Source organism: Cyanistes caeruleus, chromosome 19 (genome assembly GCF_971803275.1).
Source record: "Cyanistes caeruleus chromosome 19, bCyaCae1.hap1.1, whole genome shotgun sequence".
Taxonomy (NCBI): Eukaryota; Metazoa; Chordata; class Aves; order Passeriformes; family Paridae; genus Cyanistes; species Cyanistes caeruleus.
Window position 1 is genome coordinate 4,087,400 of NC_141719.1, and position 27,731 is coordinate 4,115,130.

Genomic DNA, 27,731 nt, shown 5'->3' on the forward strand with positions numbered 1-27,731 from the left:
GTTTAGAAAGCCAAACACCTGGACAGATGTGGAGTGTTGAATGGAGCAGATCCTTTACAGTTGTCAGGAAAATCACCATCTGAGAGAGAGAGAGAGAGAGAGAAAGGGACCATCTTCAGCCCTTACAGGCTGGTGAATGGGAAGGATTGCCATGAGTGCCAGCAGATGAACCTCACTGTGCTCCAGCTGCACTCCCTGTGCTGGGAATCCTGGTTCCTGGTGCCAGGAATTTGGGCAGAGCTCCTGTGAGCAGTCCCAGAGGATCAGGCTGTGCAGACACGGTGGGAGCTGTGTGACACCAAAGCAGTGACCTGTGCCACTCTGGCAGCCTAGAGTAACAGCCTAACCTCCAGCTCCAGCTTCTGAGTCCTAAAAGAGTCCCAGAAGAGATCAGTTTGGTTCAGTTTAAGGAGGCTGCTCTCTGAGCACCTCTGTTACTAAAATATCTGTCAGCTCTGCCACGTGCCACAGCCAGAACGGGGCTGCAGCAGAGCTGCTGTCAGGGGTCTGTCACCTGCCTCTCCAGGCATAAAAAAGCTTCACACTGAGTTCAGAACCAGCTTTCCTCAGGCAGGGGATCCAGAATCTCGAGTGAATTTTGCTTTCCCAGTGCAACACCTCTGTAAGCTCCTCCACCACTTACCCAAGCCAGACCCTGTCCCACTTCCTAGCAGGGACTGCAGCCAACACAGAAGCTCCTTGTGCCTGCATGGACAATTTAGCTAAACCAAGGGTAAGGAAAGATCAAGAAGGATCAAACTGTGCAAATCCTGCTGCATTTCAGACCAAAATCTTCTCTGCCCCACTGCCAGGTGTGCTCTGTATATGTGTGACAGTCCAGTCTTTGGAGCCTTTTGCTGTGCATAGAGAGAGAGCTCGAGAGGGAAAAACACCTGAACAGAGTTCAGCAAGGGTCCAACTTGGGCCTGGCAATCAGGGACAGAATCCCAAATGGAACATCACCTGTGGCAGTGGCAGTAGTGAAAACGGTGGAGAAAATCCTTAGAGTAACTTCTGTATCACTGAGAGGGAAGATCCCTGTGCTCCCTGCTCACATGAAGGCTGACCAGAACTGAGGTGCTCCATTTCTGCCAGGCACAGGGAAGGACAGGAGGCTCCAGGGAGGGAGAAGTGCTCAGGAAGGATGGGAGCCACACATCCTTCAGACAGATGAAGCAAGCTGAAGCTCTGCATAAATTCCTAACAAGAAGAGAATCTCAGTAAAATCCATTTGCTTGGAATGCACTAAGGAAGCAGAGTGGAGCTCCAGCACAGAGCTGGGAACAAAAGCTCAGAGCAGCTCTGGATGAGCCCAGCGTGACACAGTGAGGGAGAGCCTCTCTCTGCCTCTCTCTCCGCAGTGCTCCATGCACAAATCCAAGGAAAGGACAAATTGCTTTAACCCAGCAAGACCCAGAGCTCAAATTCCCCAGAAATGTGCTCATACAAAAGGTATATTCAGTGTTCCAGCCTGGCCACAGCTCTGTGGGCATGCTTTGAAAAAAACGGACTCACAAAGTCAAGTATCCAGCAACTGCTGTTCTTTGTCTCGGACATCATTAGTGGCAATGGGAGAACAGTTTGCAGCACTGGAAGATCACAGGGGATTTCTCAGGATGGAAGGAATGTCCTGACAGGAGACTTGCAGTTGATCTCTAATGCACTACAGAGCATTTTTGGTAGGGTTTTTCTTTTTTTGCTTCTTAACATCTATACAGTTTTTTTTAAAAAAATCATTCTTAACTGATGCACTGGTTGTTTTTCCTTGTCAGTAAGAGCCCTTGTGTTCAGAGTTAGGATTTGTGCAAGCACACTTGCAAAAGTATTTATGGCTGAGTTAGGAAAAAGGGTAAAAGTTAAGAGACAAGCTGTTGGATCTAACAAAGACCAAAACCACTAAGTGTAAAATTCAAACAGCTACTTTACTATCTATAAAAGGTTTTTTGGGGTGGGTTTTTTTTTGCACAATTGCCAGTTGAATATGCTGTATTGCAGTCAGCTGCCACGGGCGAGGGTCCAGCCATCACATCCATTTGCTTTTCAGCTGTCGTGGCACTACCTGGAAATCATGGAGCTGGAATGGGACTGGCTAGAGGAGGTGGTGGCAGCACTGAGCTGGGAGAATCCACTGTGGCTTGATTCAAGGCTGGTCATAGATCCCCTGCAGAAAAAAAAAAGAAGAAAGCAGTTTTAAGCTTCAGATCACAGGAATATTTTGATTTCTGCTCTGCATCTATACTGTATTTGTTCACACACTGAATAAAAAGCAAGTAACAGTTTGGTGCAGATACTCAAAAGCTTTTCTGCCTCAGCACATAAAGTAATGAAGACACTGCACCTCCTTCAAAAACCAGATGCTGTTCAAAGAGAAGGGGATTTAAATTCAGTCAAGAAAAAGGCAGAAAATTAAATTCAACAACTGGAATTTGAATTGCACTTCCTTCTACAACCTGCCAAGCCCAACTTAAAGCAGAGCCAAGTGAGCAGTGATATTACCACAAGACAACTAATTAACCCCTTTCATACATTAGTCGCCCTCAGTGCAACTTTTTAAGGCACTCACAATTTACTTGCATTTAAGTGAAGCTGACATTGACTTGATCATCCAAATAATCAGAAATAATCATTGGCTGCCCTTGGCCAGACTTACCTGAAATCTTCAGATCCTATCACTTCTGTATAGTACATCACTTTACATTTGTGAGAGGACACCTGCAGAGATGCCAGCACATCATCCACACGAGGCAGGTTGGTTGTAGCACAGGCAGGCATGCTGTGGAATTTCCACTGTAAAATGTAAAAGCCAGGCCACCTGGTCACGTGGGAGCCCTGCAAACAGATACAACAAAAATCAAAATTTAATTTGGTTAACAGAGATCTGTAGGTTTGACATTTCTTTTTCAAGCTTAGAAAAAGTGCCTACATGCCCAGAATTTTTGCCCAATGCCAATATTTCAGCTCCTGAGACAAATGGCAGTGCTGGGAGACTCTCCCCACACAACATCCTTATCAAATCTGGGATGGAACACCAGCAGTTCCTCCAGCTTTTCAACAGTGTCAAGGGGTTAGGATTTAATATGCTGAAAGGACAAGTTCTGCTTTACAACAACATCCATTTTTCCATTTATTTTCATTCACAGCTGTCCTTTGAGACAGTGAAAAAAGCAGTTAAGGCTTCTGCCTCACAGTTCAAGAGGTCACTGCCCATATTTCTAGTTTAACACTTCCATCTTGGTGACTTAAGGAGCTGCTTTTTCAGAGGCTGTTTGACTCATTCCAAGTCAACAGGAAAAGCAGTTTCAGTGTGTGACTGTAAACATGCTGCATGTTACATCAAACTTGGAATGAAAGGACAGGTTGTAAATGGCATAAAAAAGCCTTCAGGAGCTTTGGCCATTGGGAGTTCTTACACTGCCCATTAGAGGGCAAACACACAGAAGCTCAGACTTGATTTCCAGCCTTCTCTTATTACTGAGGGCAGGCACTGTGATATTCCTCAAACAGAATATTTGCTACAGTAAATAACTGTCAGAACTACAGCACAAAGCATGTTTAGCCACTTTCTGGATGTGCATTTTAGGTGTCTCCCCATGTTCCTTGCTGATCAGTCACTAGCAGAGTGATGCAGCTTCCCCTCCCAGGTAAATCCCATCCCTGCTCCATGCAGCACCCAGGCTGGAGCAGCAGATGAAACGCTGGCCAAAATGAAGCAGGCAGCCCAGCAGTGAGTCAGCACTCAGCCATCAGTGCTGTGAGCAAGAGCAATAACTCTGGGCTCCATCTGCCCCCACAGAGGCTCTGCCTCGCTCACCTGCACACTCTCCCCTTCTTTGCAGATCAGGGGAGACTCCACCATGCTGTAGTCACGCCCCAGCTGCCAGACTTTGTCTATCAACTGGACGTTGTTCCCACCAGGAGATGTAATACTGTGAGCTCCCAGAGAGTCCTTTTTGGGAGGCTGGGGGGCTCTTTTGGAATGGAAGATGTTAAAAACGATGTCGCCCTTGCACACGTCAAAATCCCATGTGATCACTGACGAGGCGTCCACGATCTGGATGAGAACCTGAGACAGGAAAGACACATTAGACAACAGCTCAGTAAAGCAAACTCCTACAGAAAAGAAAGACAAAGAACAGAGCTTTTTTGTTGCTGGGCTTAGTTTCTACTATTAAGAAGGCTTTTTAATAGTTGAAAAAAGGCATTGCAGATACAAATTCCCCCCTGCTGGGGTGTCTATTCTAAAACATGTCTTTCAGAAGCTTTCAAGCAGCTTCTGTGAGAATATTGTTTGCTTTGCTTAGAAGAATACGGCTTTGAATAGAATGAAAACCAGTGATATTCTCTAAATGGCAACAAAATAACAGGAGGAACAATCACAAACTTCAGCATCATCATGCACCAGCTCCAGGAGGTGGAAGCACAGGAACAAAATAAACAAGAAATAAACCATTCCCAGGCCTAGAGACCGAGTTCAGAGCAGAGGGCTGAGATGAAAATGAGAGCAAAGGGCAGCTGGAGCTGTACCTCATGGGGAGCTCCTTTGAAGACACTTGCAGACTGGTAGATTGTTTCAGTCCAAAGCTTGATGTCTTCATTTTCCAACTCTTCTGCTGTCCGGTAGAGGGACTTGGGAACCAGCCCACCCTCTGGTACTTCACACTAAAACCAAAAAAACATTAAAAATTATCTCCTGTGACTATTCTATCATGTTCTCTGCCTTCCAGCTTCAGAAACAAACATTCAGCAATACTCTGGAGAAGGGAACAGCCTGAAAGTAATTTTATAGCTTGTACATGATACATATGTAATTCTTTTTACAATGATCTGGGTGAGGTGTTTGCAGAACTGCACACCAGGGGAACAGATCTTGCACATACACAACAGCCAGCACCCCAGAAAGGGACTGTGCAAAGGCTGAAATTATCATTTACACCACCTTACACTGAAGAAAGATGGGAGGCACTTCAGAATCCTGAGGGAAGTGGCAATAGTGACTAAGTGTGAAAAACAGAGCTACAGAGACATGAAAGAATGGGGGAAGCTAAATTTAAGGATGGATAGTGGGGAGGTACAGAAAGTTTCCAAGCAGGTAAAAGGACATTGCAGCCAGGAAATTTAACAATTTTGAAGTTACAGCTGCCTGACAGCTCAGTACTGGAAGTGATTACACAACCTCCCTAGGCAAACTTCTGTTTTCTGAGAAGCCTGTAGCAATGAAGCTGACAACAGGTTCCACAGAATTGTCTGGGGAAGTAGAAGTGTTTGGTAACTGAATTACAACACACAATTGAAGAGATCTCAGAAAAGTAATTTTTGTTCAAATACCCAGATGTAAAAAGAAGAGAGAGACTGCCACTGCCTGTAACTGGCAGGAAGTATTGCAGCAATTTGCTTTCTGGTAACATTCATTTTTGCTTACTTAAGTAGTGAATTTTGCCAGCTTTAAGCTCCAAGTTAGATAACACTGAAAGCTACTGCTGCAACAAAAACCAGCCCAGTGGAGATAAACACATGTTCTACTCCAACACATCTAACTGTACTTCATTATCATTTGAGACTCTATTGGAACTGACACAGATGAATTTTCAAGAATGGTACAGAAATTAAGCTTAAGAGTGTACAGGAGCTGAAAACACACCCAGCCTGTGTTGTCAAAAGCATTACAGGTGAAAAAACCTTACAGATGTTAAAACATCAGATCCAGCTGACACCCAAGGTCCAGGCAGGAAACAGCTACCAAGGCATGTGAAAATGACTGAGAAATTACAGTATCCTGCAGTAAAACCACTTTTCTGGTTTGTTGGGGTAACTGCACACTCTGTGTGGGGAGACAGGGCTGTTTGCTGAGCCCTCTCAGCAGATGTGCCACATGTTCCTTGGGCTCCTTATGGGATCTGCTTGTTCGGTGACACAGACCCTCTGGATCAGCTGATGGTGACAGCCTTGCTCAGAGCTCTGCTATCATGTTTGCCTGAACTTTCCAGGGAGCAGACTATAGCTTTTAGCTGTGCTTGGCTGTTTTGATAAGGTATTTGATACTCATCTGAGAGAAGCATTGTACTGTTCTTTTTTTAAAGTAGATCCAGAAAACAGCACTGAGCCTGGAATCCTACACCATAGCCCTCACCTCCAAACTACATCAGGAATCATTCTGTGCTTACAGACTTCTTTGCTTAGAGGAAAAATAATAATTAAAAACCCCACAAATAAGTTGCTATATGCAATAGTTTATATTCATACCATGCACTCTCCACCGAGGAAATCGGGGATAATCTCTTTATCAATATAATCCAGCAGTCCCCCAGGACCCTGGTAGTCATTTCCAGCATAAATAAGGAATTTCTTCCTAGTGTTGTCATCAATGAATGGACTAACCTACAAAGAAAGAAAAACAGAACAGATCAGGCCCTCACATTTTTCTCAAGTCAATTTACATTGTTTTCAAGTCAATTTTGAAGGACTCAGTTTTGATCACCATCCTGGTTATGCAAAGTCTACACCACAAAGAAGCCAAATTAACCAACTGTGTAATCAGGTTCTTGGGTGGTGCTTTTTAACCCACCCCAGGAGTCCCATCTAGAGGACATGCTTCCAAATGGCAACATTTGCTGTACATACAGCCTGATCTCTGAAGTGCTTTTACAGACTGAGAGAACTGAGGAACATACCAGTGTCCAGAGAACTGGGAATACTCGAGGTGCTCTTAGGATAAGTAGACGACCCAGGGTCTCAGGGTAATTAGCTTCAACCACCTCAATGATTCTCAGCAAGGCCTTGACACCAGGTCTCCATAAATGCCTCATGTTCAAGCCTTCCAGATCTACTAGACAGGTCCAAGAGCTGAATTTGAGAGAGACAAAAAGAAAAATCTCAATAATATCAAATTCTCCTTGCTTATGCAAGTGTCTAACACACTGAAACGTGGGGAGCCTCTGTGTATTTTGGTTTCTTCTGTTTTACCTCCTGTTTTTGTGCTGCCTGTAGACACTGGAGTTGAAGGGGTGTGCAATGATCACTCTGCACACTCCCCCACAGACATTTTAGATTCCAGATAAAAGTTCAGTTCATGTGAAGGCAAAAAAAAAAATCCTGTCAACAGCCCAAACATTAAACCATTGCTTTTACTGGGAGATCAATTAAGTGGCCACGCTGCTGCTCTGAAGCAATTTAACATTCACAGTGCAGATTTTCTACTAACACATAGCACAACGGTGCCAATACACATCAAAGCTAATTCTGTTTGTCAGATCTCAGGGAAGGAAGCCTTTTCTATAGGAAGAGATATGTTCTTAATACTAACTACTGAGCTGCAGCATGTGTTTCAGTTTCTTTCCAAGTTCAGGTCTCGCCCTGGGCAGGAATTCAAGATTTACAGCTGTGCTGCACCAGCCAGCAGCCATTACATTATGCATAAGGCTTCTATGAAACACCAAACCCTTCTTTGTTCCACTTTAAATGTTTAATATGCAGCCCTTTAAGATTATGGCTACAAATGAAGATCCAGTAGGCAGCAACATTCAGCTGTTACACATGAGACCTCTCCCGTGGATTTGACCTCCCTCAGGGAGCTGGGGCAGCAAATTCTGTAACAGGGAAAGGATAAGCAGGCACACCCCACATCCCTGGACCTTACAGATTAGGGGAAGGAGGCAGAAACTGGAGAGAGCCCAAGAAACATGGCATCTTTCCAGGGCTTGTTCTGCCTTCCTTCCATGCCCTTAAATCCATTCTGCAGTTACCACTTTCACAAGTGACCCCTACAATGACTTAGAGATGGGCTAGCAAACCACTTTTGACTGAACTTCACATGAAGTCATGCCAGAACATGGAAAACTAGATCCCAGGTTCCATAGGAGCCTCATGACCTCACCTTGGATCAACAGCTGAGTAGCCACACATAATAAATGAAGAATGCAAACCAGAACTGAATGCAATGAGCCTTGGCGTGGACTACAGATGAACAAGTGACATGGAAGCCACACCTTAAAGTACTGGAAATATTACTCATTATATTATCATGGCCTGATTTTTGGCAGCCTGCACCAATGCCCAGGGCCTGTAAAATCCCCACCTCCCAACAGATTTGTGAGTTAGGCTGCACTGCTCTGCAGACATCCAGCAGTAGAAGGGAGCAGAAGAGAAACAGCCCCAACAGAACCATTATGAGCACAAGACCAAGACTGCTGGGGCAGGTGTTGTGTGTCCCTCCAGCTTCCCCAGGCACATTCCCTCCAGCCCCACTAATTGGGGAGGCTCTTAATTAACTCTATGATTGCACCTGCATGTGAGACACAGCCTACCCTCTGCTTGTTCCATTGCCTGACATTCCCCCCATGCAAGCAGCTAATTCCCACAGAGCAGACTTTACCTTATTGGCCTGCCAAACACTTTTGTATTCTCCTCACATCGCCTCAGCCCTTCTTCATTTATTGAAAGAACCTGCACAAGAAAGAATGGGGTTTAGAAAAGAGTCTCAAACTCAGTAGGTGGGATAAAGAAAATATGTTTATATCCAAACACTAATTAAAACTATAAGATCAAACCAGCATAAACATTTCCCCCCGCCAAAGAACGAACCAGAAATCACTACAGTTACCCTTAATTACTCAGAAATTAAAGCCTCTTTTGAAATCACAGAAAGCAACCTTGAAACAGAACTAGGGCAAGCAAACAAAAGTTAGTGTCTGCTTGGAAATGCCACTAAGAGAGAAAAATAAAATACAGTCCCTGTCTTTTAATAGTCACTATGGCTACTCCTGTCATTACTTGGAGTCAAAAAAAGTTAGTTCAAACCTGGAATTCTGCCAGCTTTCTGCTTGGAAGCTGAGCAGATCCACAGTAACAGTCTGAGTGATGCTTTTGGAGAAGGCAGAACTACAGGCAAGCACTTTTTCTTTAAAAATTCATGATTTTTATCCTTGGAGTACAGGCTTGACAAAATTCTACTGTGGCATTTTCTCTTCTGTACAAGAGCAGAGACTGGAGCCTGAAGCCCTGCGCAAATGCAGAAGAATCTGTGCAAATGCCACTCAACAACCACGGGAGCTGCCATGAGCTCTCCCTTTCCTTCAGCCTGCAGAACGCACCAGGAACAGCGACCAGCGGCTTTCAGACGTGTTCCAACCAAAAACTGATGGCCAGAGAGCCCACCAGAGGGGTGGATGCTGTGGCAGAGGGGATTTCTAAATGAAACCTGTTGTGAGAACACTCACGTAGCGCAGCAGGGCCTCCTCCCCCAGCGCTCGCACCAGGCCCTTGGTGTCCATCTGGCCCAGCCTCAGCACGTAGAGCGGGCGCCCATCTGCACAGAGACACAAACCACACAGCAAGAGACACTTGAGAGAGCTGCTTCGGAAAGATTCAGGTGGAAACAAACCATAACAGTTAAACCACCCCTGCAAGAGGAAGAATCAAGGGCAGACAGTAACATAAACATCACTCTGTGCAGCCACACCAACAGATTACCTGTAAATGAGCTGCTAAATGGACATATCCTGATCCAGAAATAGCTCCCTGACCTTCATGGGAAGTTCAAAGGACTTTGAGTACATCAGTACACTCCAGACCTTGGTATACACAATTAATGACACAGACTATTCTTAGCTGGACAGCTCAGGTACACCAATGAACTGAAGCTTTTCCTGTAACTGTAGAGCTGCAAGGAAGGCTGCAAGGCTTTTATCACACGTGCTCTGGAGAGTTTACAGCAACCTTTCTGGAAAAATAGCCATCCTGACATCTGTGAATTGATGAAACCAAGTGTGAACCCAGAGCCTGCCCTCTGCAGAATCTGCTGGAGGGAGCCACACTCCAGCTCTGTCAGTGCACACTGTGCAGAACTGGCACACAGCCCTGCTAATGCAGGTTAAGCCTGGTGAGAACAGACTCTGCTCCAGAGATCAGCTTCAGCTGGACCCTCTGCGTTAGAGCCCTGCCTTTCCACAGTCAGCAGGCACACTGGGGTAGCCTGGCACTGGCAGGATACTCAGGCATTAAGGTGAATTACTCTGTTAGCTGAAATTGAGAATCAAAGTTTGCATTTCTGGCTTTTAGTTGTACAAAACAGCTCCCAGCCTCCTCCTAAAGCTGTGATGCACTTGTTAAGCTTTGCTTCATCTACTCTAATACAAAGGCTAAACGATCACCAGCTTAGAAAAGTGACTATGTTAGCATACAATATAAAAAGGAGAAAAAAAAAGGAAGCTTTCTACATAGAAATCTCCCTCAAGTCTTGTTGTCTGTGCAGCTTCACTCCCCTCCAACAGCTGCAAGAGAGGTTATCAAATTATCATTAAGTCCTTTGGGACACAAGGAGAGAAACTGCAAAAATCACACTATTAAAAAAACCAACAAACAACCAAAACTGCAGAGTCAAGGCAAGATATTTATTTGGCCAAGACACCGCCCCCATGGAAGTTCACAGTGTTTTATGTTTTATCAGGTGGACTAAAAGAAAATGTTATTTTAACATCGGCACACACTTATCTTGGAATGTATTGTTTAGCTTTTGAAACACTAAACAAAAACTGCTATTAAACTTCATAGCAGGTCTCCTTCCCTTCCTCCCAGACACAGATGCCTCCAAACCCAAACTAACAGCTTGGTAACCCTGATCCACCCAAATGACACACGAAGGAGAGTCTCAGCTGACAGTGCTTTGTTAGCACTGTACAATTTATACTCCATTAGAGCTCTGTGGTTTTAAAAAATACTTTAGATTGATTCCTGTCAAAATAAAAGCCATTCAGATGTATAGAAATCTGTACTAATTGCAAGCCAAAATAATAACTTCTTTTCTTTAGCACTGATAGCTCATTCTACACAACATGCTTCATTATCACTGCTGCCTTTGCTGTAGCACTAAAAGCCACACAGCATTCAGCCAGCTTAAGTTTGGCACATTTACCATACGTAGGAGGAAAGGAGCAATACTAGAAAAGAGGGTTTAAAAAAAGAACCTACCACTGTAAAGCTTTAAATTATAGAGAACTGCTCAGTTCTGAAATGGTGTTTCCATTATTGACAAAGCCATGCTCCACTTGTGGGCATGCTGCAAGAGAGATCAAAGGAACTGCAGGGGAAGGGAGGGGGCATGAAGTTCACCACAAGACTGCAGAACTTCTCAGAAGAACATTAAACAAGCTTTTGATGCATTCTGCACCTTTCTGCTCACTGGCAGGACCCAGTCGTGTGCTATTGACAGAGGAAGTCTTTGCAAAGGACAGACAAGGAACGGGCTGAAAGGGAGAACTTATTAACAGGTCTTTTTCCCTACAATCTTTACAAGCATGTTCCCGTTTTCCATTTTCACAGTTTGAGGTCTGTCAAACCCAGAGCAGCAGGGAAGAGCCATTCAAGCTCTGTGATTAAACTTCTGCTGTGTCCTCCCTGTCTCCTGGCCACTACTGCTGACAGCATCCTGCCCTGTTTCATATGCTGCTGGAAAAAGGAAGAGCTGAGCAGAAACAATGGTGCCTGGTGGGAAAAGACTCAATCAGAGCACAGATCGCTCACAGTAAGAGATCATTTCCTTATCTAAAGAGCCCAGCTTGCCTCAAGCCACAAATTCCAACGTGTTTCATTTCTATGTATGTATTAGCAACGAGATCAGTGCACGATAAAGCAGAGGGACAGGGGAGTGTCAGGCTGTGGCTCACAGTACAAAGGGAATTCAGCCAAAGCTGCTTCTCTTCTTAAACAAACCTGCTCTATTTGATGTTTTTGCAACATTCCACTTCTCGTCATTAAGCTGATTGTAATGTCAAATAAATATTCATTTATGCCATCAGCAGACTTATGCAACATCAGAAATAAATTGATTACAAAGATATACTTATTTACAAACACCTTTTAATCACAGAAAGAGCACACTCAGCATTTGCCTAACGCCCCTCTAAGCATCTCAGAGCACTACGGAAGTGCAATTAATCCTTTTTTTTAAGCTCCTGGCAAAGCTGATTTAAGTATATCAGTATTAGTCAGAAAGACTCTGATCCAGGACTCTGCCTCCAGCAGCTAAGGGCTGGCAAAGGCACTGGAACAGGATGCCCAGAGCTATGGATGCCCCTGGAAGTGTTCAAGGCCAGGTTGGATGGGGCTCTGAGAACCTGGTCTAGTGGAAGGTGTCCCTGCCCATGGCAGGGAGATGGATTAAGATTCTTTTAAATTCCCTTTCAACCCAATAACATTCTATCAATTTAAGTGTCTTTAGTACATAACAACTGAGAAGTTCTAAAGAGCCACCTCTAGTTAACAGAGGGACAATTACCACCTTTGATTCAAAAGGTAAAAAGGCTGTCCAATACCTATTTTGTACTGAAACCATACCTTTGTCATGGTGATGCCAGCCTCCTGCATAGTAATCCTGGAGCACTTGGGGAGGATTCCAGGTGTCCAGAATATAATCCACCTGATGCTGCTTACGCCACGTCAGTGACTGGCAAAGGATCTCTCTTGCTTTGTCGATGTTGAAGTCCCGAGCACGCAGGAATCTTAAAATGTGCTCATCCTTTGGGATCTATTAACAAAACCAAACCAAATTTTGTATTTAAAGTTTGAAGAAAGAACAACAGAAGCTGAAAAATGTGCAGCCCTGCACCAATGCAAGAGGATGGTGTGTAGCACTGGGAGTTACTCAAGAATGTCAGCCTTTGTTTGAAACAAAATCATGAGCCCTGTCAGGCACTGCAGCTCCATAAGAGATATAAGCTTCATAAGGGATATAAAAATTTCATGAACTCTAATGTAATAATTTCCACCTGTATGACCATACCAAGCCAGTTCAATTTAAATAAATCAGGACACAACACAGACTGTGTTTTATTGTTAAGTTAGAGGAAGCTGAGACACACATGCAAATCACAAGGCACTGGAAAAACCCCAGCCTTGCTATCAACGCTCCACTGCTACCAGTGTTTCAGTATTTAAGACTACGAGGTTTGGCCAAAACAAACAAATGTAAAAATAAGGTCATTGTAGAAACCAGGAAGACTTACAGAACTGATGCTATTCCCCTGTGGCAGTTTAACTGACAGTCTGAGAGGCTTTCATGCTAATTATTGAAACACCTCAGCTGCAAAGTCAGCTGGACAGTCACAATTAACTCCTCCTATTACCACTGCTTAAATTAAGGTTTTGATCATGGAGGGCCACTTAGCAGAAAGATTCAGCCCTGGGGGTTGTGGCAGGACTTTTCCTCAGGCCCACCTTGTGTGTCACACTCTGAGCCAGGGGACACCCCCAGGAACTCACTTTGCCTTTGTGTGTCTCCTGGAGCCACTGCCGCAGGCGGATGAGGCAGCTCTCCTGCATCGGGGTCAGGTCCCCCAGGTACCTCTTGATGTAGTCTGCATCCAATTTATCTAAAAAGAGATTACAGGTGATCAGAGTGGTCCAGACCTAACCTAGGCCAAGCATCAAGTGATCTGATTTGTGCTGTCTCAGAGTGGCTGCTGTGTTCGGCGCAATCAGAACTGAATAAAGTTCCCCTGAATCAATGAAAAGATGAGCAAGGCAATAAACACATGAAGATAAAAGTCTCCTTCTGCAGCAAAGAAAGGAGCAAAAGCAGACATTTGTAAAAGTATTTTGCCAGTCTACTCAGATTCATTAATCCACAGCAGCACTGGGCTTGCTGCTTCTAGAAATACTTAAGAGAAACTTTGATCTCCCAGTGCAAGAATCCTCCCAAATTCCCAGAAGACTTTGTCTAGGGAAGTTTCAGCTGTTTCCTCCCCATCATTCCTATAGTTACACCCATCCCTGAATTCCAGGGCAAGAGCAGACTGCTCATCTGCAACCCAATGAACAGCAAAGAGTTTTTTCTGTTTATACCTGATCTCCACTCACAAACTCAGCCCACAGCTGCCTGAGCTCTGCCAGGTGTCACTGCTTGGTGAGCCCACACTCTAACAATGCATGTCACCAACTCAGGGCCAACGTGGAGCTCCTCAGCTGCCCAGGAGAAGCTCCCCAGTGCTGAGGGCCTCTCCAGTACAAAGCTTCCCAGTAAAACACATCAGACCCCCATACCATCGGGCGTTCCTGTGGTGGGCTCCGAGGGGCTGCTGGAGGTGTTGAGGATCTCCTTGTTGCTCAAGCCCTCCTTTGTGGCAGACTCTGGGATATTAATGGCAGGTGACACTGGTCTCCTTGGGTGGGATGTGCTGCTCTCTGATTTACATGCAACAGGAGGAGTCCAGCGAGGGACAAAAGTTATTCCTTCTTCCTCCAGCTGCTTCAGGTAGTACTCTATTATTTCTTTTCCCTTAGAAAAAGAAAACTTACTTCAGCTACTGAAAAACCCACACATTTAGACACAAAAAGGATTGGGCTGCAAATTAAGTGATCAGACCTCTAAAGATTTCACTTTTAAGATCCCTACACAGACACATTGCCCCAGGCCCTTCAGCAAAGCAGCCCAGCTTTCTGAGCAGAACAGCCTGTTACTCAGCAGCAGCCTCATTGTCTTTTGGTAACTTGGAGCCAGGCACATCCTTCCCAACTGCAGGCTCACCTTTTTAATATTGCTGGTGTATTGCTTCATGGCAATCTTTTCCACTGTGCTCTCAAAACCAAAAAAAGATTTGATATCCAGGCTTGCTGACTGTTCAAAACAGGTCCAATCTTCATTGTCAGGATGAACCTGCAAGTCAAAAGGTCATACAGCTCAGTTATCCATTTAGATACTTTTTCTCCCTCACAATATTTGAAATGTTTCTTGTTTTACAGGTTTATGCAGTCAAAAACATTCAAGTGGAATTTGCATGTCTTGCTTCACTTACTTCATAGTTGGGAAGAGGCAACACCAAAGGACAAAAAGCTGAGAAGCCCTTCCATGGTCCCACATCCCTTTTTTTTTTTGTCTTAGCAAGAAAAGGGAGGGTGAAGAAACACAATTGCACCAGCCAAGAGCCAGAGAACTGCACATTTCTACACTGTCTCAGTCTAGATAAGGGCTGGGACTGCAGGGTGTGTGTGGAACAGGGTGAAAGCCTCCACAGGAACTCTGCTGTGGCTGATAGCCCGGGGCCAGCTCAGCCAGGCTGAGCCCTGCAGCAAGGGCAGGGGCAGCATTCCCACGTGTTTCCAAGAGACAGCCAAAACACTGTTCCCCCACTGACCTAGGGGGTACTTTAGCATTCTGTAGAATGAAAACCGTTTTAGTTTGTTCTCCCATGGTAATGCCAAAGACAGAAATGCACACTCCTCACTCAGCTGACACCTTCCCTCTTAGCTTATCCCTTGCTTTACTGATATGATCCTGAACACAGATTTTTAGATGGACTCGACCTTAAAGGGCTTTTCCAACCTAAACAATTCTATGATTGATGATGACACTGTTACAAAAAGCTGTTTTTTAAACTCTCTTCATCCAAAATAGATTTGTTCAAGCAATTTCTAGGCCAGGCTCTGAATCTGTCATTATAAAAACATCACGAAAGGCCAGACTTCTGAGCATGTAACTGGCCTGATGTCTTAGGGTTCCCTCCCCCCTCAGAACATGCTAAATTTGGCTAAGAACATGATCAACACTTTATAAGGAGACAACTACAGGAAAAAAAAACCCTTTTCCATTCATTTTCTGCATTAGGGAATGGGAGTTACAGGAATAGCTTGTACAGTCTCAGTAAGCACAACTCATAACATCATTTAATGATCTTCCTGAATTTTAGTAAATTCAATTATAAATTACCTTTAATAAAAATGAACTTTTAGAAACAATTTCTTCTTCCATTAAAAACCTGGGTTTGTATTTACCTAATTTCATTATTGAGTAGAGCAAATGGGCATAGAGAAATGCTGTGTTTTGTACATATTTACCACATGAACTTTTCTGTACAGCATTTCCCCTGTTTAAACAGAGCTTTCACATAAAAATTGCAGGTAAGTGGCAGAGTGTTCCTAAATTTACCCTGGAAATTACAGCAGAAATAATTATGAAAACATTAGATAATAGTGTCAAGTGGGTTTGGCATCAAGAGATCTTTTAACCACAAGTTAAACACAACAGAAAATGTTATGACCTTAAAAGAGTGCTACAATACAGATAAATCAGTCATATTTGTTAGCTTTGATCTGACCTTTAACATCAATTTGAAGTTCTACTGCTACAGTGTGTGCTGTAAGAGCCCATGAGGATGGGCTGAGCCATTCAGAAATAAGCCATGACCAGAGCAGAGCAGCAGGCCTGCCACCAGACTCCTCTCCATTAAAATTTGCACTGAAGACCAAGAACAATGGGAAAAGATAGGTTAAAACATAGCTGAGTCAGTGAATTTCTGTCTGAGCTAGCAGAAGGCAAATCAGCTGAACTTTCTTCTGGCAGTTCTGTCAGGGTGTCATCAGCCACACCAAGTCCCACAGTGCTGCTACAAAGCACAGATTTGCCTAAACAGAGCTGTCAAACACAGCAAATTATGTTTTGTTCTGCTCTCTGAGAAGATGCTCAAGCAAGAGGGTGCCAAACGTGTCTCAGTTCTTGAAGCAAGTGTGTCACATTTAACACTGACAATTGTCACTCAGGCCAGTGCATTGGTTATTTTTTTCTTGCACAGCGAAAGCCAGGAACAACCCAAGCTCTGTTTGAGTCCTGAGATCTGAACACTGCCTTGGCTCCATCTGCAGTCCCACCAAGGGCCTGTTGTTACTCACTGTGTAGGAGCAGTGCTCGTTAATGATGACTCTGTTAGAGAAGGTCTCATTGTAGGCTTCTATATGCAGAGTCCTTTCTCGCCTGTTCAGAGAGTTCTTCTGGACAAAGTAGACGTAGTCCACTCCTGCAATCTGGGGAAGAGGCACAAATTCTGTTATGGTACAGGTGAAGTGATATCCAGGAGGACAAAGCAGGCATTTCAAAGCTCATCACCTTTTTCAGCAGCCGTGGTGCATCGATGTCCAGCTTGCAGCGCCGCTCGATCACGTGGATGGCCTCATCCTCACTCTTGTACTCATTTACAGTGTCACTGGCTACAAACATGGGGATCAGAGGGCATGTAGGAAACCTTCTTTCATATGCCTGTCACAATGGAAAGAGAACAAACAACCATCACCATTAGTTCCTGAGGGTCTGTGGAGTTCCTTCATTAATGTCACCAGCATTTGGAGGCTCAATGCCCTTCAGAGCTTCCTGAATCCACATTACAGCTGAAAGAGTCCCAGTGCATTCCAAACAACCCATTTATTAATATGTTCCTTGCCAGTAAGGCAGCTTTTAAACCACACAAAATAACCCATTTCTCCCCTCCCTCTGCAAAGGAAGTTATTCATTCTGTACCATGACAACCCCCTTGATAACAGAAAAATCAGACCTTCCAGTTCTAAAATACCACAAGACAAAACAATTATGTCTTGGATTAAAAAAACTCACTTACTAATTACCGGTGTTTCACCAAGCTGTCCAGAGGGATTTCATACAGCTCCCCAAGGTCTAATAAAAACATTTCAAAAGCTATTTCTTAAGCTAATAGAGCTTTCAAGCTCCCTCTGCACAGAGTGTTCCTAATGATTTCACTGCAGTTTATCAGTTCACAGTTTTGTCCAACAACAGTCAGTCTAATACAATGAGCTCATTTCACACTTCTGAAAATGTAAAACTTCTTGCAATAATGCAGAGCTAGCAACAGCTTTGGCTTTGGTTAAAGAACACAGTCATGTAAATAACTTCATCTCTTAAATACTTGAGACACAGAGAAGATGGTATTAAATCAGACATAGGATAGTAAAGGATTTGGGATCAGTAAAACAAGTAAGAGGGTGTTAATCCCACTAGTAAACTTGTTGGATTTTGATTTTAAAACCACTGTGCCTGGAGAATACAAGACAGCTCTTTTCTTTCCCCTTTTTTTCACAGTCTCTAACGTATCTCTACTTATCTAGGGATTATTTTTTTTCCTCATGGGATGGCAGTGAAGCAACTAATTCTTTAGCCTGCTTTCCATATTGTGAATTCCTTCATTTCTGCTGCTATCAGAACCTCACTGGCTTTGGTGAAGAGGTCAGATTTTGCAAGGTGTCCCAATGCAGAAGAAAGCTTTGATAAAATAAATCTGAGAGAACGTCATACAACAACTCTTTAAAAGAGGTAAAATATCCTCTCTGTCCCTTTAGATGATTTCAACTACTCTGAAAACAGCTGGGCTGCAGCACCAAGAGGAAGAGGGTGGGGAACAAAACAAGCAGCAGCTGCACAAAGTATGCAATGGTGGTGTTGGAACAGAAAAGGTCTCTTAATTCTCCCTTTAGAACAATTAAAATACTTCAGTTTATTACCAGTGTTCAAACCTAGTTTGAAGGCAGTGTTGCTATGGTGACAGTGGTGTAAGGCACTAGAACAGTGTCAGCTTTTTTCCCCCTTGTGCGTATTTTTAAACCATTTTTGCAGCATGACTGTCCCGAGTTCATAAAGCTCCTCTGTAAGGCAGCACAAGTGCAGCCAGGGAAGGGGTTACACACAGTCCCTGCTCCAGACCTCATCTGTGCACAGCTGGGTTGGTTTGACTGAAGAACAGCAATAATTCCTGGGCTCAGAGATGTGTGCACAATAGCAGGGACAGAGCATCAGTGTTATAACACAATAGTCAGCACTGGGGGAGAAAATCTTTCACAGCTCCGAGACAAAGGGAGGATGGGTCCTATTAACATGGAATAAGTTGTTCCTTTTGCCCTATTGGTATGGCAAAGAAGTTCTATTTCTTTTTACAAGGCTCTTGTTCTGGACAGAAGGCTGCACATTTTAGCTGCTCAGCCTAAAATCTCAGCCCTCTTCCTGAAAAAGTTCCTGCATTCTTGCTAAACTAATCTCTATTTTAATTGCAATGACTGTAGTTAAATGTTGTTAAAGTCAGAAAAAGATATTTCTAGAAGCAGAATTTAGAAGTATTTCTGGTTTTCAGATTGTTTCATTTAATACTTTTATTTGAGTACCTTATGATTATTATACAGACAGGAGAGCAGAGGAAGAAAGTATCTAACATTTTTCTCACCTTTTTCAGTCTTTTTTACATTTGGATGACAAGTTATCCCCCATTTGAACAGCCCCCTTTATGCCAAAGCCTTTGCAAGTCTCCTTCTTTGCACATATTGATGCTTTTCTCATCTTAGTCCTCCAAACACTTTGTGTTTGCCCTGTGAACGTTTGCAATTCAGAGCATTACCTGCTCCTGAGTGTTTGCTGAACTGTGAACAAAAAAAACACCCAAGAAGATTCGTTTCAAATGGCAAGACTGAATTGAATGTGTTCGATTTGGAAGAGAACAAAATAATTATCTGTCAAAAGCTGGCAAGCTGAATGTTCACAGCAAAGTACTTGAGGGTTTCCAAGAGATTTAACAGTGACTTAGGATTCTTTCTCCCTAAAGAACATACACACAGAAAACTGTTCACAGTTGATTTTATTGGGCTCTTAAATTAGTCTGGTTTTATTTCTTTATGTCCCACTGCCAATACATGCTTGTAATGCACCATTTCTCAGCACAGCCCAGTTTGAATAAAAGGTGATTAGAACAAACCATGGCCACATCAAAATATTCAATGTGATTTAAGCCCAGCTGTGACTTCCACAGGGGACAAACTGCTCTGTTTCACAGCACAGAGTGGGCAGAAAAAAACTGCTAAAGGCTACAGGACACTGACAAATCTTTCACCACAAATCAATACAGCACAGGAACAAAACCTGTAATTTATGGTACAACACAGCAAGAGCCACGTGAGTCAGAGCAGCACATGCATGGCCAAGACTGGAGTTATTCAGGGAGCACGAGAAGATTAAAGAAAGATCAAACACTGCTTTTATTTTCCAAGAGAACTGAAGGGATTTTTCTGCATTATTGAAGTGTTTTGAAACAGAAACTTTGTCTCAAATCCAGCTTTGCAGACAGGAAAGAACTGAACTGCATTATGCAGTATTCCTCCAGCAGGCTGATAAAGAAGAGTTTATAATAAAATGTTGTCCCTTCATTGCATGACAGCATTGTGGTCAAACCTGGACAGATAGGTCTCTCTGCACAAATAAAATCAGATATTCCACACCCCTGTCTCAGTGTTCCAATTCCACTGTACAGATACAATCAAAGACAATTAGTTCCTCAAAAGAGAAGCAGCTGCAGAAATGCAGGAGTGAAATGCTGCTGCAGCACTAAATACACCCAAGAATGGTGTTTCAATGAAGGTGTTTCAAGGACGTGACACTGTTACTGTTTTGTTTCCCCCCTCACATGTAACACAGGGTGTGTGGACACTGAGCACAAGTCAAAAGCACAGATGTGCTCATCCTCAAAACCCTGCAGCTGCTGCTGGGCTTGATGTGAAGTCACAACACCTCCGTGGCTGAGACATCTGTATAGAGATCTTTCAAAAAGTGATTTTGAGCCTGCAATTCTGCAGATTCTCAATAATGTACCTTTACATTCCCCACCAGCCTCTGGAACATTTGTGTACTCTGATCCATTAGAAGCTGCATTGTGCATCAAGAAAAACACAGTCTGGTGAAGCAGCTTGAACCACAAATTTAACTTCCTTAATGCATGTTAACAGCAAGAGCACTGACAAGCATAATTTCAACCAAAATAGCACTGTAATAAAGCTGCTTTTCCAACTACTTCCCTTAGCAACTCATGCTCAGAGTAGAGTCAAAATAACAGGATTTATTCCAGTTTTATCCCTGCTAGAATTTCAGCTGAGTGTGAAGACATGAAAGCAATTCAGAAGTCAGACTATTTTAAACTCATTGCAGTCGCTTTTCATAGCAAAGGGCTATGCTGCCACAACCCTTAGATTTTGGAATTCTAGTATCAGGAATAACAAGTTCCTTTCAAAATACCACCTTTAAAAGAGCACTTAGGTATGACCCCCAAATCAATTTTCAAAGATTTCTGGAATTTTGCTTCTCAAACTATGCCTAGGGCTAATAAAATACCTTGATAATAAGCATGTGCTCAGTCCTCAGTAGGCAGTCATTCATGCAAATAAATTACTCAGCTTCTCTGGCCAGATTAATATTCCCAGTCTCCTGCCTACAAGGACAGGGATTATTTAGTATTTCCATTAAATGAGTCAGAACTAACTTCTACACTTATAAGAGGAAAAAAAATATTCCAAGCAACCTTAAACTGTGCTGTTCTAGTAGGTGAATCCTCCAACAGAAATTCTAACCCAGTGAAATACAAAGGAATTTCAATTATCATTGAGAAAATTAAGCATATTGAGTGCTTTAACAGCTTAATGGCATGAATCAAGCAGATAAGATGTTTTATTTCTTTTTGATGTTTTCTGTCTGAAATTGGTGGCAGAGCAGCGTTCCAAGAGCAGCAGCACATTCTCCAAGGGCACCTCAAGAGAACCCACAAACAGATTCATCCTGGCAGTCCAACCTCAGTGCTAACTTTAATTTCTGCCTGCAGCACCTGACCACGTGTGGGTACCAATGTGCAAATGCAAGCCAAAGTTCACTGTGCTCCCCCCATGCACTTGCAGTGTGTGGGATTTCTGAATTATTCATAAACACAAGAAACAAGAAGGGGCACCCAAGCAGGATGCTGCCCTGGCTCCAGAGGCTGCATTCCAGCAGCCTGATCATTCCTGCAGAGCACTGTATCCCTTCCTCCCCTTGCATTACATCACTGCAGATCAATAGGAAAAGCAGCAACTCATGGAAGGGCAACCGAGAGGTTTCAAATTCTTGGCAGATGAACTTGGAAAGAAACAATTCTGGATGAACTCTCACAGATCAGCAAATAATTTTTCATGCTCTGTATTCTGCTGTTCAGAGCTCTCTACCACTCCCTTTGCAATCCATACATATGTATAAAAATCATGACACTTGTTCAAAGCAGTATAAAAATCGTGAGACTTGAACAAAGCGGTGTGATCTCGGTGCCAGTGTCTCTGAGGGATGTTAGCTCACATGGGAGTGATCAGCTCGGGGGCGTGTGTGCAAGAGAGCAGATGGTTACAGTGGATACACCTCAAAAATCTCCAGAAATAGAGCTTTTGGTAAGGTAACACTCCCAGGCACCGGGAAGAGGGAACGTGAACCAAACTGCACGTTGGAGAAGCACAAATATCTTTAACATACAGGTAGTCAGCTCTCTGGGAAGAGGCTCCCCTGTGGTGCCAGCTCTGGAAGGACAAGTCCTCCAAGGACACATTCAGGGTCCCAGCAGCACAGCTCCCTTGGCTCTGTGCAGTGCCCTTCCCTCGGAGCAGCTCTCCACAGCAGTCCTTGCTCAGGAGCCTTTAAGTGGATTTTCTCTCTGCTGTGTTTTCACTTCATTAAACGTTCTCATTTACAAAGAGAGGAGTTATTCCCTTATTGCTGGGAAATAAAGGTTGCTTGGCAGCCATTCAGTTCTAGAATGCTCTCTGGAAAAGATGGAGAAGGCTTTAGCTACACAGACTACAGCTGAAGCTTGTGGGGACTACAGGCAAGCCAGCAGGAGAAGCAGGGTCAGGCCTGTCAATGAATGGCTGTATATCATCTAAACAAAAATTCCCTTTATGTACCATTTCTGCTCCTCTACAAATATGAGATTGTTTAACTGTTTAGCACATCAAGATATGACTAGTCAGAATGTAAAGAACACTATGACTTACTTTAAAAGGGGAAGAAAACAAAAAGAGTTTAAGCCTTCCACTGCAATTTCTACTTTAAAAAAGTGTTTTGAAGTGTTCAAATAGAACTAGAACAAATACACTACTCTATAGGTTTCCAGCAAGATTCACCCATGGTGAACCTGCTGGCTTTCAGAGCAAGATCAAAAAACAAAATGTTTGCTTAACCATTTATCACTGAACTGGATTAAGCAATTAGAAAGTACATCAGGAAATACCTTGTGTGGAAGCAATTTGAATTAAAAATGATAACTTCACCTGAAAGAGAGCTACTGCAGAGATTTTAAGAATTAAGACAAATGAAGCAGGGAGAGAGCATTAATTAAAAAGGAAGGCTCTGTTCCATCTTGGTTTGTTAAAATAGAAATTCAATCACAATGTCCCACATTCAAATATACCATGTTTCATTTTGCAACAGGAAAAAGCTCTTCCACTCCATGCAGAGCAAAATGCCACAGAAGGGAGGAAAATCCTGTCTTTCCAGGCAGAGCTGTACTTGGGCAGGGTGTGAGGAGCAGAGCTGGCTCCATCTGAGAGCTCTGAGGGCTGCCCCATGTGTTGGGATGCACTCTGAAAGATTCCCAAAATGAGAGTTGACATTCACCTGGCAAATGCAAGTGGCCCCTTACTTTAAGCTACAGGGGAAAAAAATTGCACAATTCTCCTTTTTCCCCATTACACCTTCCTACAGCTGAATCCTGACCTTATTTTACTTTGTCCCTCTTGTATCCTTCCTCCACTACAGTCCAAAAAAGCATTTTACCCTGGAGTGGCACAAGTCATTCACAAACACAATAAATTGTCTTCACCCTCTGTTCCCTGGTACAATGAAATTTGTCCATCTAAGTATTAATGATGGCTATTAAGTGTATCCAAGATAAAATAAATAACTCCTTTGTAAGTTACACCGAAAAATCAATAGGACAAGTCAATATTGGTAAGACAAACATTCCACTCCATTTCAGAGGCTAAAAAGTGTTCCTGTTTACTACAAAGTGTAAGAACTGACCTGGAACTTTCTAATTAAATGATCTTTAGTGCATAAAGAGTGTTAAGTTTACAGCACTGTTCATACCCAGTAATCCAAAGCAAAGAATTCCCAAATAATTGCCCAAAATATCCCAACTCCTTCTACTTTGCAGGAGTACATTACATTCCCACCTTAAAGTTCATAAACAATGGAGTTAGTCTAAAATTTTCATAAAGGAGGCTGTCAAAGTTTTATGTAATAATGCATCAAATCTTTGGACTACAATTACAATGGCTTTTTTGTTTTTGAAGTTCTGGGGTTTGTCTCTTTTTTTTTTTTCCTCTTTTACTAGACCACACAAACACATTATTATCCAAATCAGACAAGTACTAACAAGACTCTACTTTGCACAGATGTTGTTCATGAGTTGTAATTGAAGGTTAATTATTTCTCAAACAGCAAGAGAAGCAATCTTGAAAAACAACCTTGGATGTTCTCCAAGGCAGAGATCAGAGCTTTCAGGTAGAGTATCTGGAAAGAGAAATTGTCAGTGGTTCAAAAACTTACTGCAGCATGATATTCAGATTCTTCAAATGCTGTATTTATGATACTGCATTGAAGCAGTGCTCAAATTTACAGCCCAGATCTACATCTCTTCTTCTCAGAAGGTCCAGGAGAGACTTCCCACACTTAATGAGTGCTGACCTCCCAAACATTACAGGGCCCTGCAGTCTCTAGACACTCCTTGGGCTTCCAACACCCACAACTGTTAAATAACCCGTGCTCTAAGCTGCCCTTACACCCAACAAACACTGAAGATCACTGCAGAAACCTTTTCATTAACACCACCAGGGCTTTCCTGGGCCTTGCTCAATCATGAAGTGCTATGAGGACTTGTTCTTTTCAGTATTCTTATCTCAAGAAAGCATCTGAAAGCAGAACTGACTTTGCAGCCAGCAAACTGAGCTTTCTCAGCTCAACTCTTCTTCTGTGGAATGGAAATGAAGTTCCTGAGAAACTCTCCATGAAAGCAGGAGTTGAGGAAAATGAAGCCATCTGTAAGCAGAGTGAATAAGAAAACGTTTCTTTTCCTGGCATTTACCAAAGCCGTTAATTCTTGCCCTCAACAGCTCCTCTGTCACTCAAGAGGCCTGCATGGAAGAAAATGTTTTATTAAGTGTACAGAAGAACATAATCCCTGCTCGTCCTTGTCTTCTCTTGGTGCCTGTTTAAGGGGTTCTCTCTTTTCACTGGAAAGGAGTTCAGGCTCTGTAGTGTTACAAAAAACTCACTTGTGCCTTGAGAATATCCATAAAGAAAGAGGAAGAAAGGATGAGCAGATTTATTCCAATACATTCAAATTCACCCCTAGCTTAATTATGTAAAGCCTGAGATTCTATTTTCATACAAAAAGAAGAGGGTGAGACTGCTCTGTCCATTTTTACATTTAGCTGTATTAGAAGCCCACAGTACTTTCAAGTTAAGTAAATACCCTGTTAAGTTTCTTGCATATTTCAAATAGACTCTACCTGTTAAAGTAATTTTGTCTTCAGTGGCTGTCACCACTGAACAAACAATACCTATTTATTCTACCAAATAGGTTAACAGCCCTGCCACATGCCAAGCAGGCAATTTGCTGCTCAAATCCTAGAAACACAGCAAGAAACCTCCCAGCTCCACATCCATTCTGGAAATTCCTGAAAACAATGAGGACATTGCCCATAACCACTACAAAATAACCCAGTATACAGACCAAACTCAAATTCAATAACTGCTTTGTGATCTTGTATGAAGGGCTTTGATTCAGTAAATTAAAAATCTCTATGGAGACAGGAAACAGCAGAGAAGTTATTCTTGTGCTCTGGCTCCACTAAGTTACTCTGAGACCATAAAAATTTAGAGACAATTTTTTCTTGGCTCCTGGCTTCAAACAGCACTTACCACCACTCATCCAGAACACTAGGGATGTGCATGGGGAAGCAAAACAACTTTTCAGAACAAAGACAGAACAGAGCTTCATCTCCACACAGCTCTGCAGACATAATCCAGGCTACTTCACACCTATTTCATCTCTTCCAAGTCTTCTGCATTGCAAAAGGAACAGCTTCACGTTAAATTTCAGGCATAATCATAGTGTATATACACAGCCAATCATAAAAATAATGAAATACCACTGAAATGGTGTTTTAAAGGAAACTTCAGCTCAGCTCACAGAGTGCTGCTTACACAGCACACATCACCCACCACCCTGGATTTCTGATAGCAGGACCCTTCATGTGTTAAACTGCTACAAAGCACGTCCAAGTGAAAGCAACTGCATCAACACACAAATACCGGCATTTCCGTTCCTCTCCGTGGTTCAGGCAGCATTTCCAAGGTTACAGTGCTGATCACTTATTGGCTTTAATTACATTCCATAGCTTGGCATTTGAAACAGCCCTAAAGGCAACCCTGCAGGCCAGTTCCTGTAACCTGGCTTTGAGTCCCATCAGGTGGAATGCACTTGGAATCAAACTCAGTTAAAACCATTGAGTTCAACCATTAACCCAGCCCTGCCCAGTCCACCTCTGAAAATACCACACTGCTCATTACATCCTCCAGGTCGTTCCAAAATGTCACTGAAACTGGACAGATCTCCAAGGAAACTCAGCACAGCACCCACACCATCTTCCCAAACTTTGGTACCCACTTTAGTTTGTCTTACTTGTGTTTGAACTTATTTTCCTTTGAGGTCACCATGCAGAGAAAAGCATCAGGAGTCCTACTGAAACCAACACATTCTTACTGCACAAAACATGACCCCAAACCACGTGGAGTTTGGGACATAATCTCAGTTGTCAATCATAACAGACTGCAATAAATTCACCTCTGGTACCTGTTGCACAGAATGCTTTGGAGAAATTCAGGCTAAGAATCAACTAGATAGGATTATGCATATTAGTATCACTTTCATGAACAGGATTTAGAACTGATTTTCTACTGCTAAGTTACAGCAGACATCAAACCTACCTACTAGCAAAAAGATAGTAACAATTTCAGGGGAAAAAAAAAGCACATCTCCTTGTAGTGATTTAAAAAGTTTACACACATTTCAGAGTTTTAGATTACCTTCTCTGCAAATTAAATGCTAAGCAAATAAGTGCTTGTTTTTCTACCAGCACACAAGCCAGAAATCAAAAGGATTTCACAGACAGCTTACTGAAAGAATGCTCAATTTAGACAGCACCTGCAACTAAATATCAGTAAAATTCTTAGCTTATCCAAGGAAATACTTAACAATATATGTTCATTAAGCGTTTTTGACAAATCTAACTTATACTAAGAAAGCACAGATTCACTTAAGACTGCCCAAAACCAAAAGCAAGGAAGGGGATAGAAGAAAAGGCAAAAAGCAGGAGCAAAAGGAGTTTCTGGGGGACAGGAAGGTCTGCAGCAAACTCCTCTGTATGGCAGCATAAATGTGTTGGCTACAGAGCTAAGGAATCTCAGCTTCGGTGTTCAGGGTTTTCAAGCATGCATAAAGCTACTTTAATACTTAAATATTTCATTAAAGTAATTCAGGCCTTATAAATAAAGCAGGAAATTCAGAACAGGTTATGAAGCAATCTTCTAGGTAAGTGGAATTTTACTGGTAGTGAATGACACTGTTGAGTCATTCAACTGTGGTCACCAACTGACCAAAAAAAGCAAAGAGCCTCTTTTTCTGCACCAGAAAGAAACAGCCAGACTCAGAAACCTCAATTCTCATCAGGGCTGTGACCACTGCAGTCACCCATGCAGGCTCTTTCTACACAAATCACTACTCTATCCCCCTCAGTGCACCCTTCCCATTCAACAGCTGGGCATTTTCATTTCAGAAAGTGCTCAGAACTTTTACCAGAAAATTACAGTGGCCTGATACTGCATGGAATGACACTGGAAGGGAACTGGCTCATAACTGCTTAAGAACCACTCTGCTACACACAGAGATTCCATCTTCTTCCAGATAAAATTAAATATTTGATGATTTAATGCAATTTTATTCAAAGTTTTGATGGCAAAAGGTACACCAATTCAGTGGGTAGAACAAACTGGGGATAAAGGATGTGACCTGAACACAAAGGCTAACATTCCATCTTCTATCTGTAAAAGATGATCTTCAATAACCACAGAC

General features: G+C 42.8%; 1 protein-coding gene across 1 annotated transcript in view; it reads right to left on the reverse strand.

Annotated features, from left to right (window-relative positions):
* Window positions 1–1,685: 1,685 nt before the first annotated feature.
* The window catches only part of SEC14L1 (SEC14 like lipid binding 1), a 39,005-nt gene continuing 12,959 nt past the window's right edge, over window positions 1,686–27,731 (reverse strand). The window contains exons 3-16 of the mRNA XM_086856830.1: window positions 16,868–17,017; window positions 16,654–16,785; window positions 14,516–14,644; window positions 14,032–14,266; window positions 13,252–13,361; window positions 12,328–12,517; window positions 9,213–9,301; window positions 8,369–8,439; window positions 6,669–6,840; window positions 6,241–6,375; window positions 4,525–4,659; window positions 3,812–4,063; window positions 2,651–2,829; window positions 1,686–2,161 (exon numbers count right to left, since the gene is read on the reverse strand). Coding sequence (XP_086712956.1) covers window positions 2,056–2,161; window positions 2,651–2,829; window positions 3,812–4,063; window positions 4,525–4,659; window positions 6,241–6,375; window positions 6,669–6,840; window positions 8,369–8,439; window positions 9,213–9,301; window positions 12,328–12,517; window positions 13,252–13,361; window positions 14,032–14,266; window positions 14,516–14,644; window positions 16,654–16,785; window positions 16,868–17,017 — 2,085 coding nt within the window. The 3' untranslated portion in view covers window positions 1,686–2,055. The remainder of the gene's footprint in view (window positions 2,162–2,650; window positions 2,830–3,811; window positions 4,064–4,524; window positions 4,660–6,240; window positions 6,376–6,668; window positions 6,841–8,368; window positions 8,440–9,212; window positions 9,302–12,327; window positions 12,518–13,251; window positions 13,362–14,031; window positions 14,267–14,515; window positions 14,645–16,653; window positions 16,786–16,867; window positions 17,018–27,731) is intronic.